The sequence below is a fragment of the Choristoneura fumiferana genome, chromosome 3, assembly GCF_025370935.1.
Source record: "Choristoneura fumiferana chromosome 3, NRCan_CFum_1, whole genome shotgun sequence".
In the NCBI taxonomy this organism is placed as follows: domain Eukaryota; kingdom Metazoa; phylum Arthropoda; class Insecta; order Lepidoptera; family Tortricidae; genus Choristoneura; species Choristoneura fumiferana.
The window spans coordinates 20,646,451-20,668,907 of record NC_133474.1 but is presented as its reverse complement, the minus strand read 5'-3'; the positions used below and the strand labels follow the sequence as shown (position 1 = coordinate 20,668,907).

At 36.3% G+C, this 22,457-nt stretch overlaps 2 protein-coding genes across 2 annotated transcripts in view; one reads left to right on the top strand and one right to left on the bottom strand.

Annotated features, from left to right (window-relative positions):
* LOC141426898 (uncharacterized) overlaps nt 1-22,457 on the top strand; it is a 568,321-nt gene that overhangs the window by 46,748 nt on the left and 499,116 nt on the right. The gene's annotated exons all lie outside the window — the stretch shown is intronic.
* On the bottom strand, nt 11,890-14,187 carry LOC141426273 (uncharacterized). Its single transcript, XM_074085122.1, has 2 exons — nt 14,045-14,187; nt 11,890-12,562 (listed from the first exon to the last, which is right to left on the bottom strand). The coding sequence occupies exons 1-2, from the start codon at nt 14,109-14,111 to the stop codon at nt 12,069-12,071; spliced, it is 561 nt and encodes a 186-aa protein (XP_073941223.1). The 5' UTR covers nt 14,112-14,187; the 3' UTR covers nt 11,890-12,068.

The window sequence follows — 22,457 nt, the reverse complement described above, 5'->3', positions numbered from 1 at the left end:
GTTGTGTTTCGGCGTGGAGAGTAAGACAGCCGGTGAAATTACTGGCACGTGAGGTATCCCATCTTAGGCCTCCAGGTTGGCAACGCATCTGCAATACCCCTGGTGTTGCAGATGTTTATGGGCGGTGGTGATCTCTTACCATCAAGAGACCTACTTGCTCGTTTGCCATCCAGTCGAATAACAAAAAAAATATATTATATAAATTTATTTGAATATGATGAGCACAAATCATTTTTAAGGCTGTTTTTAAAGTTACTATTCTTTTCTACCAGTTTTTTATCATCATCATCATCATCAGCCGGAAGACGTCCACTGCTGAAGAAAGGCCTCCCCCTTAGAACGCCGCAATAAAGTTTTTGTTTTTTATAATCTTACTTAAAATATTGGTGTCGTTATTCCTAAAGTCCTTATTAACAATTCAACTAACCTTCACCCCGAAAATTCCTCGACAAACATACGAGTACCTACTATTAAAATTACTGCAATGGCCATGTAAAATAGGAGGCCGAGCCACCAAAACTCTTAGTTCACTGGCGTTCTTATAAATTATTCACAATGACGTGACCGAATGGAAATGCATCCATAGACTCCACTGGACAGTGTTTGCATTAGCCACAGACTACGTGAGTCTAGGTTTGTGAATGAGACAAAGCCTGTGTAACCAGACTGAACGTAGCTTTCAAGGTATTTTCTACCTCCCTACACCTAACATAGTTCCGGGGTGGAAAATAGCCCGCTAGGCAACACAAGTGACCTTGATGCTGCTGGTATGCGGGTTGCAGTTACCATCAGATAATCCACGTATTGTTTCTTTTCACAAAAAAACTACCATGATGAACGCAAATCTCTGTACAAAAATGGCGATTAGCCAAGTGGTTCTTGGAGAACCTGACTACGAAGATTGAGGTCCCGGGTCCAATCCTCGGCCGGGACAGATATTTGTATTTGTGTTTTGTTTGTAATAATGAATAAAACGAATGTTATTATGTTATTATCTCGGGTCTTGGACGTTTAATATATATTTAAGTATTTATGTATCTATATAAGTATGTTTATTCGTTGCCCAGTCAATTGTCCCATGATATTTATTTATTTATTTTATTTAGATGAATTGGTTACATTCCACTTATGAGCAGTTTATAAAAAAAAATATGGGGCACTTGACACCAATTGACCTAGTCCCAAACTAAGCAAAGCTTGTACTATGGATACTAGGCAACGCATGAACATACTTATATAGATAAATACATACTTAAATAAGTAAGTAAGTACGCATTAGACATACATAAAATTCATGATTCTATGCTACTAGAACATATATAAGAACCCCAAACAGAAACTAAGTTAGCATTATTAATATAATGGAGCCAACTTGTAGCGGCCGAAACTCGAGACTCAATCCAATTGCCATTTTGAAGGCTACATTTAACTTCAGTTTGAATTCCAACTCAGTATTAATGATGATGACGGAAGACGACGCATGGGCATGCATCCTGACTGGCAACATCGTGACTGACGTGGACTGACGACATCATGAGAGTTACGGGCAACCGGTGGATGCAAGTGGCGAGTTGTCGTTCATTGTGGTCTCTTCTTCAGCAGTGGAAGTCTTCCGGCTGATGATGACGGTGGTAATTGTCGAGGCATCAATAGCAGACGCGTGCGCTGTTTGTAGTTTACATAAATGTTGTAAAGATGCTTATTTTTCCAAGATCAAAAGGTGTTCCCCAAGGTACATTTTTTTTTTCTAAACACTTAATAAAAGGTGAAAGAAAATACTCTCAATAAGGTTATATCGAATAATGATATATACCTACCTACCTACTGAAAAACCGGCCAAGTCCGAGTCGGACTCGCGCACGAAGGGTTCCGTACCATTATTTATACAACATTAAACACTAGCAAAAAAAAACACGTTTGTTGCATGTGAGCCCCCCTTAAATATTTATTTTATTCCGTTTTTAATATTTGTTGTTATAGCGGCTACATAGTCTATGAAAATTTCAACTGTCTAACTATCACGGTTCATGAGATACAGCCTGGTGACAGACGGACGGATAAAGAAGTCTTAGTAATAGGGTTTCCGTTTTTACCGTTTGGGTACGGAACCCTAAAAAGCAAATAACTAATTCATAAAACGTGAAATATTTCGCTTACCTATATTGTAGTTATTACAATATTGCTCATAGTGAACCCAACTCGTGTTAAAGTCCAATCCAGGGTCCAGTCGTGTTCAATTCTATCTTGATTGTGTGTGTTTGCAGTACCAAATAAACGTTTTTATCTATCTATCTATCTATCAATTCTTCTTTCATGATTAAATACCATTATCTCTTAATTGGTTCATAAAGCCAACCTAGATAGCCTTTGGATAATTTAACATACACAGTTCAATTAACTCAACTATGCTTTAGTAACTAAGGAATTATGCATGCTGCACTGAACTGCAGTTCAATATTAATGTTCTACGACGTTAATATTAATCTATGATGCGTTTACTGTGTGCGGAAATAGACAATGCGATTTGCTACAATATTTCTGTTCTTTTAAATAATTTATTGAATCAGGCGTTACTTTGCGGAGGTCCATATCAATGAACTAAAATAATTTCCTTGCTCACCCGCGACCTTACAATAGCTAAGCTTATGCAAAATATGCGTGTTCATGCAGTTCCTCCACCTCCACACTGTAAGAACACACACAAATCACACAAACCCATCTATCACCACCACCACACTACACTACTTTTAGTTCATTTACTGTTCTTTTGTCAAAATTTGTTCGAGGCGTGATTGACACAACGGTTCCTGGTCGAATGATAATTTAATTCCGTGTTTTGAGATCTTATACAGTGTATTATTACGCAATCTTCGATTCTACTCTCATAACTAAGCTACTTTTTAACCGACTTCAAAAAAGGAGGAGGCTCTATGTTCTAATGTTTGTATTTTTTTTGTTTTATAACATTTACAAATAACTTGAATTTAGATGATTTATTGATCCTTAGTTTAATCGTTAAGTCGGTGTATCGGACATGGCGATTTTATTTCTGTCTCATAGTACTGGGAATTTCCTTGGTATATAAAAAAATATATATACGCGTCGACTTGAGAACCTCGTCCGGTTTTTTTTCGTCGGTTGAAAAATAAAAAACATTTATTTTAGATGCAAGATCCATATCGTGTTAGTAACAGAAACAGTAGCGATAACTTACAGACTAGAATCTAATCACTAGATGTTGTTAGTATATATTATGCCATCAACAAACAAACAAAAAACCCGCCACCCGCATACCTACCGTCTTCTCAAAATTTATCCAGTTATTCAGGGTCGGTAATTTAAGCATATCATCTCGCGCTAATATCGAACTCCCGAGTACTTAAGACACATAATTAATTATGTAAAGCCAGCGTTCGTTAGCGCTAAGTTTCCAGTTGTTGTAATTTATTCATAAGTTGACGCTAAAAACTTGGCTGTAACACAAAGTCGGGTGGGCTAGCAGTTTAACAACTTAGAGAATATTAAGAATAACGCTGGTGGCTTTTTAATAAAGTAGTATTAACCTACAGTTTTTTAGTTTTGAATGAGGTTGATTTCGATAAATTGAATAAGAACAGCCGTAACAAGGAACAGCTTTTATCAACTAATTGCAACGACATTAATAAATGCTTAAAACATAATTGCTTAGATAAATAAATAAAAACTCACGCGTTCGTTTCACTTTCTTGCATATCTGTGAATATTAATAGTACAGTATTAGTAGATAATACTAAGTATCTTAGTGTTCTTAGTAGATAATACTAAGAACTGTGTTTAGTTTAGAATTATATGATGTAATGATGGTCCCTTACAATCATGTTCAAGCTGTGTCCAAACCGTGTTGGCTCCTTGTGTTTGTTTTTGTCACAAGGGAAGATAAACTTGTATGTGTAATAATAAGTTTTCTGTTAAAAAAAATATTTTTAATAGAAGCTTTTTTGCAGACTGTAGGTACTTTTTGTTGGGTGTATGTGCATTGTTATCTAAACTACATATCCGTACCAAATTTCAAGTCGTTACTATTAACCGTTGAGGAGTTTCCTCCTGCGGAGACGATCCTGGCAGGACCACCAAGATATCACTACCAGATTGTCACCAAATTTCAAGTCAATCGGATTACTGAATGTGGGTCAAATTTAGCTTCCAATATTTGACCCAAAAAAACAAATAAATAAATAAACAAACAGGGCAAGTTAAATAACATCTTGTTAAAAAAAACGAATTTTTGTTAAACGTGTCCGTTATACAAAATACACGTCGTTCGTCGTTCTGGGGGACAGGACAACTTTGCAAAAATATATTATTCATGGGATATTTCAAATTAATAGCATCGATCGATTCCCATTCGCCGTCCAAAAATATTTTCAACTTCGCAAAACCTATAATTATGAAAGCACTCAGCGGAGCTTTGTGGAGTTCCGTATAATTTATCACGAGGCACCTGCAGCGGAGTTGCGGCCGAACTTCCCGATCAGGAGACAACTGTTGGTTCACTTTAGAAATTATGTAATGTTAAAACATTCGTACTGTATGCTTAGATCGCTACAAAAAATATTGGTCTCTATAATGGGAATTTATATTTGAAGCTGTACCCTGAGTTTATCTCTCCGATTTCAGCAAAATTTGGGAGGTTGACTCAGTCCATGATTCCGAGCTGTAAAAAACATGGTCTAAAATCCCTAAAATATTGTATGGATGTGTCTGTTTTGTTACGAAAATTATTTAAAAAAAAATCGTAACAAAACGGACACATTAGTCAATATGGTCCGTAGAAGGTCAGAAATTATTACAAGCTTTTATTTAGTTTCACCTGTCCCGTTGTCTCTCTGTCTGTCTGTAATCAAATCTTGCAAGTTAAATTTGACCAACTTCCAGTAGTCAGATTGACTTGAAAGGAACACTTATGTAAATCGCGTGACAATACAATAATCTAGTAGTGACATCCTGGTAGTCCAGCCAGGATCGTCTCCGCAGGACGGAACTCTTCAACGGTTAATAGCATCGACTTGAAATGGTATGCAAATGTGGTTTGGGTGACAAAGCAAGTAAGTACAGTCAACTTTTATCTGAAACTTAAAGTTAGTTAAACAGGCCCTTAGTCTAAGAGGAACTCTGTCCTCAGGTTTAAGGCATAACTATAAGGGCTAAATACGATGATTCCATTCAAAGTCAAAATATCCTTATGCAATTGAGGCTATAACAAGCACTTTATGAATGTAAAAAAAATCGACCACCGGTTCAGGAAAAACCTCCGTTAAGAACAATCCGGCAAGAAACTTTTTTTTTAAAACAGATTGAAGGTACTATCAGCCAAATAAGTGGTCTATCAATTTTTAAACAAGTTCCTATCAAATGAATATGTCGCTTAAGTCGAGCTTTCAAGTTGACGGACATGTCTACTTATTGTTTTAAGACATGCAAACGATTATCAGCTTTAGGGTGGTAAACCACATATTTGGCTGATGGTACTAGTACATACGCGTAGCGCGTAGCGTACGAGTGCTCGTCACTGTCCCAATAATTGGCATCTTTAATCTTATGTCATTAGCAATAGAGGTGACAGCAGGGCGTCATCTATTGGGTATTAGCGTGTCGAGCACTCGGACGCTTACCTTACAATGTTATTTAATAAATCTACTCTTCGAAAATACGTAGTGTACTTGGCACTTGCTTAGCGAGACTATTGTAACAGTTATGAGTGGCCGTATTGTCTACTCCTGAACTTTCACGATCGAATTCACCAACTCTTTCTACTCTGATCCTTTCCTGGGTAACAGAAAGAAGTGATGGAAATGGTTGCGTTTCCAAGTGTGTTACACAATAAAGCCTTTCTGTGCCAAAAGTCTTTGACTGTTCTGTGATACATATTTGCCTGTGCGCGATGGGGGGAGCTACCACTCAAAATTTGAAATGCTCGAATTTCTCTCGTATAGTATTAAATAATATTAGCGTCAGCAGGACGGCAAGATACGAAATTCGAATTTTGCACTTCGTAGGGCCAGTTCGCACGGCCGATCTGCAATAATTTTGTTAAGTGAGTGCGGTAAAGCACTTTGTTTAACCGGTGTAAAGCGGTTCGAACCGGGTCGTACCGCCCGAAGCCGGCTGTTTGCGGAATTATTTTCCATTGTTTCCGTTGCGGAGTATCGGGTTGATTTCAATCGGCTTTTAAGTCGGTGTTTCGTCTCCGTGTTCTCGGTTATTATTGGTTTTGTAAAGCTTGACAGGACGGTGTGTCAAGCCACAATTCAGTTGCGGTTAAAAAAAAGAAACTGTGGATGCCAATATTTAGTTTTTAGGATCCGAGTATTTACGGAGCAAATCCTATTACTAAAATTGCTATCCGTTGCAGTATCGGGTTGATTTCAATTAGTCGGTGTTTCGTCTCCGTGTTCTCGGTTCTTATTGGTTTTGTAAAGTGACAGACGGTGTGTCAAGCCACAATTCAGTTGCGGTTAAAAAAAAGAAACTGTGGATGTCAATATTTAGTTTTTAGGATCCGAGTATTTACGGAGCAAATCCTATTACTAAAGCTATGCTATGCTATCTGTCAGTTTTTGTTATGATTGGGAAAAGTGTAGGTTCGTCATCACTTTTGTACCTTGTCATGTTTGAAAAACCATACAATTGTGTACCGACTGAAAGCGACAAGGTACAATAGTGATCACTTATTTATGGCGTTGACTGTACCTACCACCTATGTGACTACCACCACCTGTGTTAGGTACACGCGACTCAAGAGGATCGCAGCATTTCCACTAGGCAGTGTGATAATGCCTATTACTATACGGCATAACCTCTGTCATAATATATAATTATAATTATTACTAGCTTTTGCCCGATATTCGGTTATCGCGCGCTGTTCCCTTGGGAACTGTGCATTTTTCCGGGATTAAAAGTAGCCTATGTCACTCTCGGGCCCATAAACCATCTCTATGCCAAAAATCACGTCAATCCGTCGCTCCGTTACGGCGTGAAAAACGGACAAACACACAAACATACAAACACACTTTCGCATTTATAATATTAGTAAGTAAGTATGGATAGAAGTCTACAATCCTAAAATACAAGTCATCTCAAAACTTTCCGTATAAACATCACACATTGCGTATCAAACGACATCTAATTCACATTTGTATTCAAAATCGTGCATGAAAAATGTGCCAAGTCGGTAACCATTGAATACAACATGCACTGTTTAAAGTACGAATGTTTTACTACCGCTACATAGTTGCAGGTAGCAAACCTTTCAGGAAATATATCGAGACATTTTATTTTATGTGAGCTAGTTTGAATATTATTTTCGTGCTTGGCTCGAGTTGTGCTGTTATGGAATTACGGTCACATGCTCTGAGTTTTTTATTGAAATTAGAAAATCTTATTAAAATATTTATGGTTCAATAAATACGAATGATACTTTTATGTATGCCCCTAAAGGAGATGGAATCACTTTTCACACGTAAGTAAACTCGAAAACCAATATTTTCAATAAAAATCGAAATAATTTTGCTTAGAACATAAAACGTCAACACTAGTGTTGCCATTATAATATTGTAGTTACCCTATTACCTCCAGGTATTGGGTAAAAGCCGCCTATGTAATGTAATCTTTTTTTACTAATTCTATTCTTTATTAACACGGCTTAAAACGTGAGAAAGTGACACGCAACGTAGTTATTAGGTTCTTGTAAAAGTTTATCAACGTTTTTTGTGGTAGGTATCAACGTGACACGCAACATAAAGTTTTTGTTTCTTGTAAATGTTTACTAACGTATTTTTATGTAGTAACGGTATCAAAGTGTGAAAGTAATTGAAACGCTATTAAAACGTTATTCAACGGTAACGATATTTTTGTAGTATCGGGGTACTAAGAATTATTATGGCAACACCGGCCTACGCACACATGTTTATAAAACCGGCCTCACTCGGCGTTTCACCGCGCTCCATCTTTACTTTTTATTTCGTCTGAGGTTTGTGGACACTTTTCTGTAAAAATGGCCGAAGATTCTGACACAGGTTCTTTTGTTATATGACAGTTAGAAATACAGGAACAAATGATCGAAAACACGACATCAAAATATACAGCCAATTTGTCAAAAATGTGACCAGAAAAATGAGGCGGTTGAAACGCTCGAAGAATGACCATTTATATAATTGTTATCCCTTGAGTGCACGTACGCGACAGCTACTTTTGTGCGACACATATACGTTTATACTAACTAGTTTCGAACTCTTTACAATCCATCAAAGCCGAGCACGCAACCGTTTCCAAACCGTTCCGTTACCTAACAAACTAAAAAAAAAACAACCGAGTGAACCGATTTTCATTAAACATAGGTAGCTAAGAACTAGCACAAGGAAACTCGCTTTTATGTAAAAATCGGCCAAGTGCGAGTCGGACTCGCGCACGGAGGATTCCGTACCATCTATACTCGTACAACATTCATTAGACATAAGCAAAAAATGGCAAAAAAATCACTGTTGTCACTTTGTTGTATGGGGAGCCCCCGTTAAATATTCATTTTATTCTGTTTTTAGTATTTTTTGTTAGAGTGGCCACAGTTAAACATAATTTGCAAAAATGTCAACTGTCTAACTATCACGGTTCGTGAGAAACAGCCTGCATGGTGACAGGCGGATGGACGGCCGGACGGACGGATGGACGGACGGACGTAAATAAATAAATATCATGGGACACTTGACACCAACTAATAATAGCTTTACCCTTTTGTACGGAACCCTAAAACTCCGCATCGACAGCGTTCCATGCGTTTAAAAGTTAAAAGAGAAGAGAAGAGAATCAAGTTTTTTTTTTAAATTTAACCATTCCTAAAACTAGACTTAAACTTAACGGGATCATTATGATAAGTTGAACTTCATCCAATGAAAGTAAATCTTTACCAAAACGTATTTTATACAAACTCCTGAAGGAACCGGGTGACACAGGACCATTCCTCACTTTCGGCAGCTGTCCTTTTGATATATTGTCATTGTGTAACTAAACATACATACCAGTATCTCTAGACCGCCCGGCTGACCCGAATAGCATACAAGATTTGTCTCGTCTTAGAGGTGCGAGGGTTCAGGGTATTGTGGTCGCAGTGTTTAGAGGTGGCGAGGCGATTTGTGGGACATCTTATAGTGCAGCGTCCTGGGCATTGAGTATGAAATAGATGTTCTGCTGCCTTTGTCAATAAACCAGACATGTTCGAGGATATGGCACCACTAACCAATAGAAAGGCAAAAATAATAGGCAATAGAATTTTTTTTCGAAATTCATGTGCGGAAAAAAAAATGGCCCAAGGTCTCTTGTTTTGAGAGGAGGCCTGTGTCCAGTTGTGGGACGTATATAGGCTGGGATGACGATGATGATGAATAGAAAGGCTTCATTTACTTATCTTCGCACATATAGCTCTAGTGATTGGTTATTTGTAGTATTTTTTATTTCTACTCCTTTGTTACTTTTACGGTCATCCCGTAAAGCCATATTGAAAATACAAACTGATACATGGATGCACAGAAAAACCAATCATAATTTGATTGCTTAGTAGCGATATCTCTTGTCTGGGTGAGCAGTTAGTTCCGAGAGCGAAACATAGATGTCGTGTCGTATACATGGCTAGTATTTGTTAATACAAAATTAAATAATAATAGTGCTGCTGCTTAAGTAGCGTACTAGAAAAAAGCAACCTGAGATATCCAGCGGATATCCTCCAGTCCAGCGGTAGTGTAGGGGTTATAGCACGCAGCACGGAATGCTCAAAACCTGGGTTCGATTCCCAGCGTTGCTGGTCTCTTTTTCTGGTTTTTCTGTGCATCCATGTCTCAGTTTGTATTTTTGATAAATAATAATAGTAATGTGTAGGAAAATAAGTCGTCTCCAAAACATGCAAGTAAAATTCTATCCACTTTAGATAATCAGGAGGTCATTAGGATGATACAAGTACCTGTACCTACAATCAATAAAAACGCGGTCTGCACAAGAGTACAAATTTTCACACAATTAGTTTAGTATCCAGTAGAAAATAGTAAAACAACAGACAATACTGTTTTAATTATCCAAGTTCGAATTTATTCACCTCACCCATTTAAAAAAGATTTTAATAAAAAAATCGCCGCTTCAGCCATGCCAATAGCACTTTGCACAATTTTTCAGCAGGCATCGTCAAAATGGCGGCACTATTAATAAATCGTGGTCGGCTGCGAGCGATAGCGCCGACTAAATTAATCTATCCAGGATCCTGGACACAATGGGCCATATTTATCGAGAATTTATCATAGCTTCGAGAGCTCTTGTTGTCTGCGATAATTTCGAGTGTAAAACGTTGAGGCAGTCCAGGAATCTGTTAGATAGGCCTACATAGACCTATGTTGCAGCGATGTGGTATCATTATAATTGGGTGAAAAAAGTGTAAGTATTCTATTTAATTAGTCCATAAGTTTAATAATTAGAAAATTAGCTGTTGCTCGCGGCTTCGCCCCCATTCCAATCTTTTTTTTATTTTGTTTAACGCAAACCATGTCCTTACAATGACGAATACAACAAAAAAATAACTATTCAATTCGGTGCTGTCGTTCGCAATTTATGAGCGTACATACTTTTCGACGATTCATTTTTATTTTTATAGATAGATATTGGACACGTACATATTTTTTATTTTGCCTATCAATCAAAAATTAAAAAGATACTTCGTGAGTGGGGGGCAGTGAAGTCACACCGTGCTAAAAAGTGTCACACGGTATGACGGCATTCGGAACTTTAACTGGCTATATAGAAAGAAAAAGAAAGAAAGAACATATTTATTCACATTCACAAAGACACACAAATAGAACAACATCAAAACAAAAAAAAAACAATAAACAGCAAACAAATAAAACAAAAAAGAAATACAAAAATGAAAATATACGATTTTGTGTGTCCCCGCAAAAGTGAAACGGCCGCTGACTCAGCATAATGCTGAGGCGTTAGACGCCTGCAGCGCTGATATTCTGTCAGAACCGTCTGTGACTCACGGAATGATACATAAATATACTCAATTTATCCATGTGTATATAAAATTAAGAAATAAAATAGATTGAATTGTAAGTAAACAAGAAATATATAAATAAATTACAATAAACCATAAGTATAAACAAGGGACAAATAAGTTGTTCAAAAACAACAGGCTGGCGTAATGCTGGTTTAGTGAAGGGAGTTTTGTGTTTTTTTTTTATATCTTCATATTTTTTTGTTAAATTGACAAAAGAAAAAAATACTTGTCCAATATATTCTGATAATCTAACTGATGGGCTAAGTAGAATTTTTAAAACATTAGCCTATTCGATTCCCACCGAGTTGCCTAAGATTTTTAGTACTTAAATCAAAAAATTGACTGACGACCAGTAGCTGAGTTCTAAGAGCACTTGACACAAAGCTTGAGATTACAGGTTCGATCCTTGATCGGGGCAGTTGTTCTCTAGTCTTGGGTTTGTTTAATGCTAAATATTTTATCTATTTAAGTATATATGTCTATTATTTTATTGATAATAATCAGGACCATATAATATTCAAAAAAACTTTGAATTCTAGGTTTTGTCAGAAAATAAGACCAATAATTCGCGTTCGGTAATATTCAAAACCAAGTCTGGTTACATAAAATCTGAGCTATGCAGAAATAGGAAAAAATGTTGTAGGTTTGAGTAGTGAAATAATAATATACTGAGCGGCAAAAAATCTGGCCCTCAAATGTATGCAGAAATAGGTTATTTTTTTAGGTAGTGGGCCAAATTTTGTGCTGCTGAGTATATTTAAATATTCACTTTAGATTTTGTGAAGAAAAAGAAAAAAAAGAATTCGTAGAATAAAACACAATTACAAAGAAATATTGTTTATTAAAATATCAGGTTTTAGCCTAATCGAGCAAAACGTACCACTCAAGTAAATCGTTGAAAGGTTTATTGGGTTCCATATCAGATCTAGTACAAGCTTATGTGTGTTACATGACATATGTGGCTTGTAGCACAACTTTTTTGCCTGTGTCTATTCTATTATTATGCAGGCGCTGCAGTTGTTTCACCGCCTGCAGGAGTATCAGAACCACCACTGTTACCTCCAGTTTCACCAGTTCCAGGTGTACCACCACTACCTCCTGTATTGTCTTTAGTTTCACCTGTATTGCCTCCTTCTGTTGCGCCTGTGCCAGTGTTATTTCCACCTGTGCCTGTAACGCCAGTGCCAGTTGAACCTGTGTCACCGGTCCCACCTGTTTCATCTGCTGTTGTTTCTTCTGTTTCGCCTGTAGTGACTTCTTCTGTGGTTGTGTCAACTTTGTGAATCTCGTGGTAGTCTTCTGGCCCAGCTCTGTCAGCAAAGATGCAGGTTCGTACACACTCGTATTCGTCTTCGAACATGTTCTGATTGGGCAGACACCCTTTCCAAAGGCCCACCTCGCAGCGGGAGCCGGGTTTCCAATAGTACATGACAGGCTTGGCAGGAAGACCACAGTCATCCCATCTGAAGTTGGCGAAGCATGCGTCTGGTGGTACTGCAGAAAAAAAGTAACAAATTAATTCACTAGTCCTAGAACTACTTTCTTAGCAATACATTCTACTCTATTTGATTTTATTATTTTGATTAGGGACTTTGTGATACGCACGCTCGTGAGTTGTGTGGCTGTTCTATGGAAAGAAAACCGAAAGATATTAAAACTAACCTATGTTTTATTCCAGACGTCCAGCTATCTACATGCCAAATTGCACACACAACTCAAAAATTGTCACAAATAATTATTACAATGTTATCGCTTTCTCCGCTTTTCATGGTCTATTTAAATAGTTTATTCGAACGTACATAGCTGCACTAGTTAATCAGGGAGCTGGCAGCCTAGCGCCAGTTTTTACGTTAAAAATGTACTTCGTCTTGCGATAGTCGGAAACTTTATTTTCCAACTTCATGCGAAGTGAAATGAAGTGGGACACTTGTTGCGCTGAAGATAATTTAATACATTATTATAAAACACTTTTGTAACTTGTTGAAAATGGCGGATGCTTATAATAACGATATCTGTGGGGTATTTAATGGTATGTGGGACTGTGTTTGTTACGGCAATTAGTGTGGCAATATTTATTTATAATATTTTTTTACTGATATTATAAATGCGAATGTTTGTGTGTGTGTGTGTGTGTTTATATTTGTTACTCCTGCACGCCAGGATTTGGACGAAATTTTGTATGTAATTTAATATTTTGGGAAAGAGGCATGATTTATGTATGTATGTGTCTAGATAGCTTAATATCTGGCATAATTTATAGGGTACTTTCTGTCTCAATATTCCTATAGGGTAAGAAAATAATATATCTGTTCACCACTTAGAAATTACATGACCTCTAACCTTTTAAGTTTACCTCACTTGATTAGTTTTTTAAAGATTAGCGTACGTCAGGTAGAAACTTCATCGCTACCTGCTTATTAGGTCGAGACTTTAGGCTTTTAGCCTTTGCTGCGCGATCTATATTCATATACTAGATTAGCCAAGGGTAAAACTTATTAACCCTTATATTCACGCCTTTTAAATCTGTTGTTAGTTAAGAAATATCGCTAGATGGAGTTAGTATTGAGGGGTCTGTTTGACGCTATAGCCTTGCTTGCTATTGACTCATTTAGTTATTTTACCAATCACAAACGTGTCGAAAATATCAAAGTTGTCAAACAGACCTTACAATTCTAGCGTCTAGTCTGTTAACCATTTCCTTGGCAAGTTGAAGTAAGTGCACTGAATTCAAGCTAACAAAAATAACTTTAAAAAAATACAAAAAGATGATCTTAAATTATGTATCATATTCAAATATGATACAATACCAAGAAATGGTTAAAAATGCTCATTACTTTTACTCGATCATGGCACCACCGCTGTCTTTTTATTTCTTTTCGCAAAGGTACAGGCAAATGTTTAAAATCAAACAGCCCGGTCACAGTCAGTTTATTTTTAAATTAATTTAAATTTTGAAATGTCATTTCAGTTTCTCACCAGCCAGTGTTTCTTCTAGCACCATACTCCCAAAACTAGTGAAAAGCAAAAACTTAAATGAAAACATTTCAGCGCCGACGTCTGTTATTTAGTATGTTCTAATCATAAGAGTTTTAGGTGTTAATAATCGCACTTGATTACTTTTCATTAATAAACATAAATGAAAATTACGCGCACGAGTTAATACTCAAACGAGTTTGGATTTTTTATGAATGGGCGTAAAGTTTATTTATGACTGGAATGGTAATAAACGGTTACGATAAGGGTTTCTTTTAAAACTTTAAATAGGTATTGGAAATTATTATGTCACGATATTTCATGAAATAAAACTGCCATCTTCAGTCGGAGAAAAGAAACCTTTTAGAATCATATTGTTGTCCGTCCGTCTTTCAAGACTCTTTTTCTCATGCGTGGAGGTATCAAATTCAAATTAATATCAAATTATACTTGGAATTGTGAAAAAAATTTTATTTCTAAGTCATCTCAATAAAAAGATACAGTCGTGTTTCCATACAAATTACTGGGAATCAAAACCTATATAGAGTAATTTTCAATTGTTCTGGAATAGTGAATTTGGTATGAAAGTATACCCTAGGTCAAAAGTATGGAAACGAAGTTGTTTCTCTTAATATTTAATGTTTCCATTATTATTAATGTGTACCGATAACGCAAAACTTAATAGGCAGCCTCAAAAGATTAAAACTACACCCAAATCATTAAAACATCCGAATAATATATTGTAAAAGAGTAAAAAATAAATAAATTTGGAGGAAGTTACAAATCGGTCTTTCTATGAAATATTGAATTTACAATTTTACTAACTTTTTTCACTGAAAATAACATAACTTTCACTCCATGTTCGAAAATTGAAACCAAACGCCGAGGCGTCATAGAAACACAGTCATTTTTTTCAACTAAACAGGAACGCAGCCAAGTTTTCGAACGCTGCCAAAACATTCGACACACCATTGAATACCTTACCACCTTCAACAAAAGGTTTTATGTAGTAAAAAGCATGCGAACATTGTAAACGTCATGTTTATTATCGAATTGCTGCGGATTTATTCCCGGTACATTCATCGATATTGCTCCCCGAAGCGCATTCACAAGATGGCCGCTCCGAGAGCGATTCGCTTATTGTTTTGACATTAATCTGACTTATTCGGGTATTTACCCTTACTTTCAGTTAGTAGTTGAATTTTGATTCGGTTAACGAGATTAGGTAACCGTCGGTTGAATGGGAACATAAAGGAAATTATGGCGGAATTTGTTTTAGCAGTTGGTAATAGGATTGTTTTGAGTTCAGACAATTGAGGAGAATTAGATTGCGAGATTGAAATTTTAGGTGAGGTGGTTAAATTGTTTCATTTTACAATAAGACAATTATAACTTTCTTAGTTTAGGGTGTTTTAGGCTGGCTTGGAAATCGTAGTTATAATAATAAATAACAAATAAACATCAGTTGCGCAAGACGATGGGCGGAAGAGACTTTTTTTAATGTCACTCCTAAAATCCCCCCTAAAATCTAAACCGGTGGGTGGAAAAATTTGAAAAAATTCAGGATGGTAGTAATTATATCAAACTTTCATGGAAAACTATAACGGCTAAGTTTGCTTGAGAATTATTAGTAGTTTATGAGTAAATAGCAGCCTAAGGTATAAAATATACCTAAACTTGGAAGATTCCGTATAAAATACGAAATCCTTAGAAAAATATTACTTATTTTTTTTGTAATGGCTACGGAACCCTATATTGGGCGTGTCCAACACGTTCTTATTAGAGCAGCACTGTCCAGTCTATTCGGTTTGAATAAACGCATCTATGCTATTCTCTATGCATTATCCTTTGTTACTCATTCACACTTAAACAGCTGATCAAATTTGAATCAGTTTTATATTAAGATACCTACCTGTATCCTGTGAGTAACATACTTATAGCAAGATTTTTTCAATCAGCAGTACATTTTTTCGAAGATTAAAATTTTTAAAAGCAATAATGTTTTTTCAAGAACTAAGGCTAATATTATCAAATAACATTACGACTAAAAATATTCGACCATCCAATCTCGACCCATTTTCGTGTTATTCGCGCCACCATACATATCATTTATACGCGTGTCAGCGAATTCTGAATATTCGCGGTATAAAATACGTTTTCAGCAATGAAAGTAGCGGGCTATATTTTCCGCGTGCAATATCATCGTACGTCTAGAACGTTCCACGCAAAATTGAAAGTCCGGGTGAACTTAAATAGGAAACTTAAAGGATGAAATATTTCATCTTGAATGTTATAGTGACGTGAAACGTCTACGGTCCCATACGAACTGGCTTCTTCGTGAAAATAAATTGGAGATTACCAATTTTTTTTTATATAATATGTGGCCTTTGCCACTCGCAGTATTATAAAATTGTTGATACCTCATTCTCAATCAGTCGACTCCACCAACTAGATGGATGGATGATCTGGTTAAAGACGCGGGTTCACGGTGGATGCAGGCTGTTTTTAACCGAAGCAACTTGAGGTCTATGAGGGAGGCCTATGTCCAACAGTGGACGTCTTACAGCTTATATGATGATGATGACTGTATTTGGGGAAAAATGGAAATATATGTCAAGCAAAATGAGCTGTCGAATCTACGTAAGCAAATCACTTTAGACTTCTTGCCATTTGGATAGTTTAGATTTGGATTTTTTGTAATCGTTTAAACGAGGTTTTTTAAAAAGAAAATAGTTGAAGAAAAGTATACTCTTACGAAATCGGGGGACGACAGCTAGATATAAATAATGAGTCAATAAAATATAACAGAAAGATTGAAATGGTAATGAATGCACACGTAAAAAAAAACAAAGAATTTATTGGAATCGAGTAATTTCTCATTTTGCAGCTAAAATCTTTGAAATACATTAAGCTTATCTTGAAGCACCTAAAAGAGCCAAGCTTATTAAATACCTCAAAAATACGAAACCTCTTCGTGTCTATAGAAAACAAAATGGGATGGAGTGATAAAAGTGGAAACGTAGGGGTAATATAAATCTTTTTAATGTTTCCGCGCTGAAATATGCGAGAAAGTAACTGAAGCTTTGCCAGGGTTCATACTCGGCAATCTGTTTAATGTTTTTGTGAAACTATCTCGAGAAGAATTCATATGATTGGCTTTTTTTTTGTAAACTTTTATTTAAACGCTTTTTCTTCACAGTAGGTACTTGTTTGATTGTTAGAAAGAGCGCGATACGCGACGCGAAACGTCTCCGTTTGAGCTTGGACAGCAAATGTTTTTATATGTCAGTTGGACTGTTTCCTATAGAAGTCTCCTTTCTTAACCGATCCTCGTTAAATTTTTTGAGCTGCGTCCATAAATAAATGGATCTGTTTTGTCGATTAAGTTTAAAACATTTTAAAAAAAATCTACATGGTTATGCTTTTAGTATTGGCACTGTTACTTCGCCCTGATAGTGGAGTGTGAGATAACAACCGCAATAAAACTGTAATAGCCATTATCGCAAATAAATGAAAACCATCATGCCACCCTGTAGCTAACGAAGTTTGAAAATCTACAAATCCCTATACAGTAGCACCTAACAATTCTTTAACCCCACAGCCCTCTGTGATTGCTTTTTAATCTCATTCAGCCGTTCGATTAGAATATTTCATTATAATCCCTTCAGTTCATACATCTGAACGCTTAATGCTATTTCAATCAAATTACGGGTTTCATTCCATTATCATACATGCTGCACCAGCCGCACACACATACATGCTGCACAGAAGCTTCCCCCTTAGAACGTCACAATGAACGGCAACTCGCCACTTGCATCCACCAGTTGCAGCTCTTGGGATGTCGTCAGTCCACCTAGTGGGCTTGTCAACGCTTCGTCTTCCGGTTCGTAGCCACTCGAGGACTTTTCTCCCCTAACGTTTATACTGATCTTTGAGCGATGTGGCCCACCCAGCCCAGTTCCAGTTCCCAGTGCCCAGTGCCCAGTTCAACTTGCTCTGTCGTTCTTCTTCTTATCTTCTAGTTCTTGCTGTATCGGTAACTTGTTCTTCGGCGAATTTCCGTATTCTGGATTCTATCACGCAAAGAAACTCTGAGCATAGCTCTCTCCAGTACTCGTTGCGTGCCTCTGAGCCTTTCCAAGAGGCCAATAAGCTGCTCTCAGAGATTTGTGTGTGTTTTTGTTTATTTTTTTTAAAGTTACGAATGGCAAAAAAATTGATGTAAAAAATAGGTATTGCAAAAAAAATATTAAATATGCAGGAAATAAAAGGCCTTTTTCGTTTTATTTATTTATTAGAAAATAAATGTAAAGTATCACTTTAAATACCCGCAATTTATGCTAACAAAAACCTCCAAACTCCCTAGCTACTCGTAACTTTTAACGCAAAATTTACTTTTTAATCTAGTTTCTCGAACTCCTTACTACTAATTCCTCCAAAAAACCTCAACGTTAGAACTTGTTCCATCAAACTTTTGTTCAAGTGGGAGAGCGGGCGAAATTCGACTAGCGAAGTGCGCCGGCGGCAGCAACAATGCCCAGCCTCCCCTAATAAGCGGAACTAGTATTTCATGCCAACTTGGTTGGATGAAGTCTGCATTTTGGTGTGAAGCATCTGCGAGTGGTTATACGCTCGCATTTATTAGGTGTTAGATATTAACTAGGTTTCAACCAATTAGATTCCTTGGTCACCATAGAACTTTATCTTATAGTCTAAACTCCGAATAAGAGAGGATATCCTCTACTTCTATACTGTAATCTGTGATTAACTTAATCACGAACAGTAATATAACAGCATACATAACAAGATTCTGGAAAAGTCTATATTGTCTATTCTCATAACAGCACTGTATCGTAATGTTGCTAAAACGATACTGCGACCACTTACTTTTTTTCTTAATTCCTACGTTTGGACAGGCTAAGGTGCAGCCAGTTACATATTTTATATGGTTTTTATACAGAATAAAAACTTTCCGAACATAATCCATAGCCTGCCAACATAAGTAACGCGTATTTTTAACATCGTGACAGGCAAGTAAACGTTAATCAAAATCAAAATTTAACTTAGACAAATTTTGTCATTTTCATATTTCTCACTTGTTTATTGTTGTTTACCTTCTCTTTGCGTTTGCCATACTTTTTACTAAAGTATGAAAACGTTTAAAGTTTACTATTTCTCTAATTTTATATTGTACTTAATAAAGTATCCAGTCGAAGAAAAAGTATTGTATGCAACGTTGTATAAGTAAGTCAAAAAAAAGCTCTTTGCGTCTTCTTTAACTCACGCCACTCACCTTTTTTGAACCCTGTTATACAACTGTTGCATAAAATACTATTTTAACACTGCACTTATGAATTTCACCAATAAATTGTATACAAAGCAAAAGTATAAAGCCTATAAAATCTATGTGTAAACGTTGGGTTGTCTATTTTTTATGGCGTAACTACGTCTATACCCTTTACCCTACGTTAGTACCCTTTGAAATGAGTGAAAATAACTACTTATTTTCACTCATTTCAAAGGTACTAAATGACGTAAATGTCACAATGACAAAATTTTGTGGTGGCTTTGTTTTGGTACAGACATCATTACGCGAACCTATAGCAAGTGTCACCACTTCTTTGAAAACGGAATATCTGCCTGTAGGTGACTGGTCACTTAGCCAATGGTCATTAACCTTTCCGGACCGGATCCGAATTTCGCTGACATTCAGGATGCGCGTGCGCAATAAACTGAGACACTTTCGTGCATTTCTAGAGCAACCCACGAGTTGTACGACCGGATTGGACAAGAAACAAAAGGGCATCCGGTAACTACTGAGTTGAAACCGCACAAATTCATGTGTCATTGTCGATATTTTTTTTACTTACCAGGAACAATCATCAAGTGCTTGTTAGCCAACTGCACAAGGGAATGATACTCATGATTTTCAAGCGTTGATGCATAATCTTCTAATATATAAAATTCTCGGGTCAAAAATGTTTGTGACCTAACTCCTTCAAAACGGCTTGACCGATTTTTATGTAATTTTTGTGTAAATTCGGTAGGTCTGGAATAGCATGTAAACTATTTTTCATACTTCTTTTATTATACTTGTTTATCGCTATCCCGCGGGAACTATGCAATTTTCCAGGATAAAAACTATGCTATGTCCTTCCCCGGGACTCAAACTATCTGTATAACGAATATCATCTAAATCCGTTCAGCGGTTTAGAAGTGATGAGGTAATAAATAAACAAACAGACTTACAAACATTCGCATTTATAATATGGGATTAGTGGGATATAAGTGGGATAGTGGGATGGGATTGAATGATTCATATCGAGATACGAGATTTTTTTAAATTAGTGTCGTTATGTCACAGTAAGGTTTCTTTAAGACCCGACCGGATTAAGAAGAGGTTATGGAAGTGTACCGTCGATTACGACCTGTCGAATTGACTTTTCGGCTTTCGCAACGTTATCGAAACGATTCATGTCGATGTGTAAGCGAATCATTTAAATGTCAACTTAATTATTACATGATAGCTACTCACTTAACGGTGTCGCTCGTTTGTTTCGGGTTTTGTGAAATTTAACATGTAAATTTGTAAGAAAAAAACCGGCGAAGAGCGTGTCAGACACGCCCGAAATAGGGTTCCGTTGCCATTACGAAAAAGTTAAGTAATATTTTTCTAAGGATTTCGTATTTCAATGTTTTCAGTTTAGGTACAATTTATACCGTATGCTGCTATTTACTCTTAAACTACTAATAATTCTCAAGAAAACTTAACCGTTATAGTTTTCCTTGTAAGTTTGATATACTTACTTAATACCATCCTGATTTTTTTAATTTTTTTCCGCCCACCGGTTTAGATTTTAGAGGGGGGGACGCTCGATTTTAATGAAAATTTGCACTTTAAAGTTGAATATTTTGCAAACAAATCATTGAATCAAAAAATCGTTTTAGCAACCAAAATGATTTTCAATTAACTATCCAACGAAACCTACAAGGTTGGATGAGAAAAAAAAATCACCCCCACTTTACATCGATGGGAGGTACTCTAAAAAATATTTTTTTAAATTTTATATTGTAATACATTTTGTCGGCATAGTTTACATATATATTCGTGCAAAATTACAGCTTTCTAGCATCGATAGTCCCTGAGCAAAGCCGCGGATGGAGAGACAGACAGATATATGGCGAAACCATTCTTGGCCATTTTGGCTACGGATCCCTAAAAACTCGTGAACATTAGCGAATCATGGGAAGTAGAACTCAAACTAAATATCTGTATAATGTATGGGGCTAGGTCAATTGTGTAATTTGTCCCAAGATATTATTAATATTACTTCCGAGATCCGTAATATAAATAAATAATAAATAAATATCAAGGGACACTTGACACCACTTGACCTAGTCCCAAACTAAGCAAAGCTTGTGCTAGGCAACGGATAAACATACAATATAGATAAATACATACTAAATACATATTAAACATCCAAGACCCGAGAACAAACATTCGTATTATTCATACAAATATCTGCCCCGGCCGGGAATCGAACCCGGGACCTCAAGCTCGAGTCGGTAGTCGGTACTCAGTAGTTAGGTTCTCTAACCACTCGGCCATCCGGTCGTCAAAGAAATAACTAAATAGTTTTTATTTTATGGTTTAAGATATTTATTTTCTCAAAAGATTTACAAAAAAATCACTTATTTATTAGAGAAAAACAAAATTAATTCTATTACACTTACAGTTCATTCGAAAAAGCAATTTAAAGCAAAATATTTCATGTTTGTAAGGTAAATAGATGTCAATGTTGTATCGTGAATGGCTACGTCAATGACCTCCAAGGATGGCGTACATTGATAAATAATAATAGGTACTAAGTATTTAATTTGTATAAGCAGCAGAGCCGGGACCTTTTTAATAGCGGCAAAGCATTTCTTATTGTTATTTTTACTAATTATGTGTCATTGCTGTTATAAATAAATTATTTTCTTTCTTTCTTTCTAAAACTGGGGACTCAATTATTTTTAAATGTCGCAATGAAGTAATGTTATTCAGTTCCAAGAGTTTTATCTTTTTAAAATCACAACGCTGTACAACATTCATAAAAATATTCGAAAATCTGTGAACGTTGACTGTATTGTCGCTTTTAAAACTAACTACGAAATAAAAAAATAGACCTTGTTAAGACATGTACATACATTGTTATTGGAACTCACAATACTACTTTGTCTTCTAAACAAGATAATAAGTTTCAACGCTCGTCGGAATACTTTCTGCTCGAATGTAGAAGTGAGAATAGGGGTAATAAATATGTTGCTGAGGTATTTGCAATCAAACGACAGTTAAGATGCACGGTCCGTTTAATTACTGAAACTGGCGCAGGTTGATACAATCATTTACATATAATCACACTCTTCCAGCGTT

Excerpts from the sequence above, each read along its gene's own strand:
- LOC141426273 (XM_074085122.1), bottom strand. The coding sequence starts at position 14,111 with ATGTTTTCATTTAAGTTTTTGCTTTTCACTAGTTTTGGGAGTATGGTG. Across the intron at positions 12,563-14,044 it reads GCTAGAAGAAACACTGGCTG|TACCACCAGACGCATGCTTC; the intron begins GTGAGAAACTGA and ends TTTTTTCTGCAG.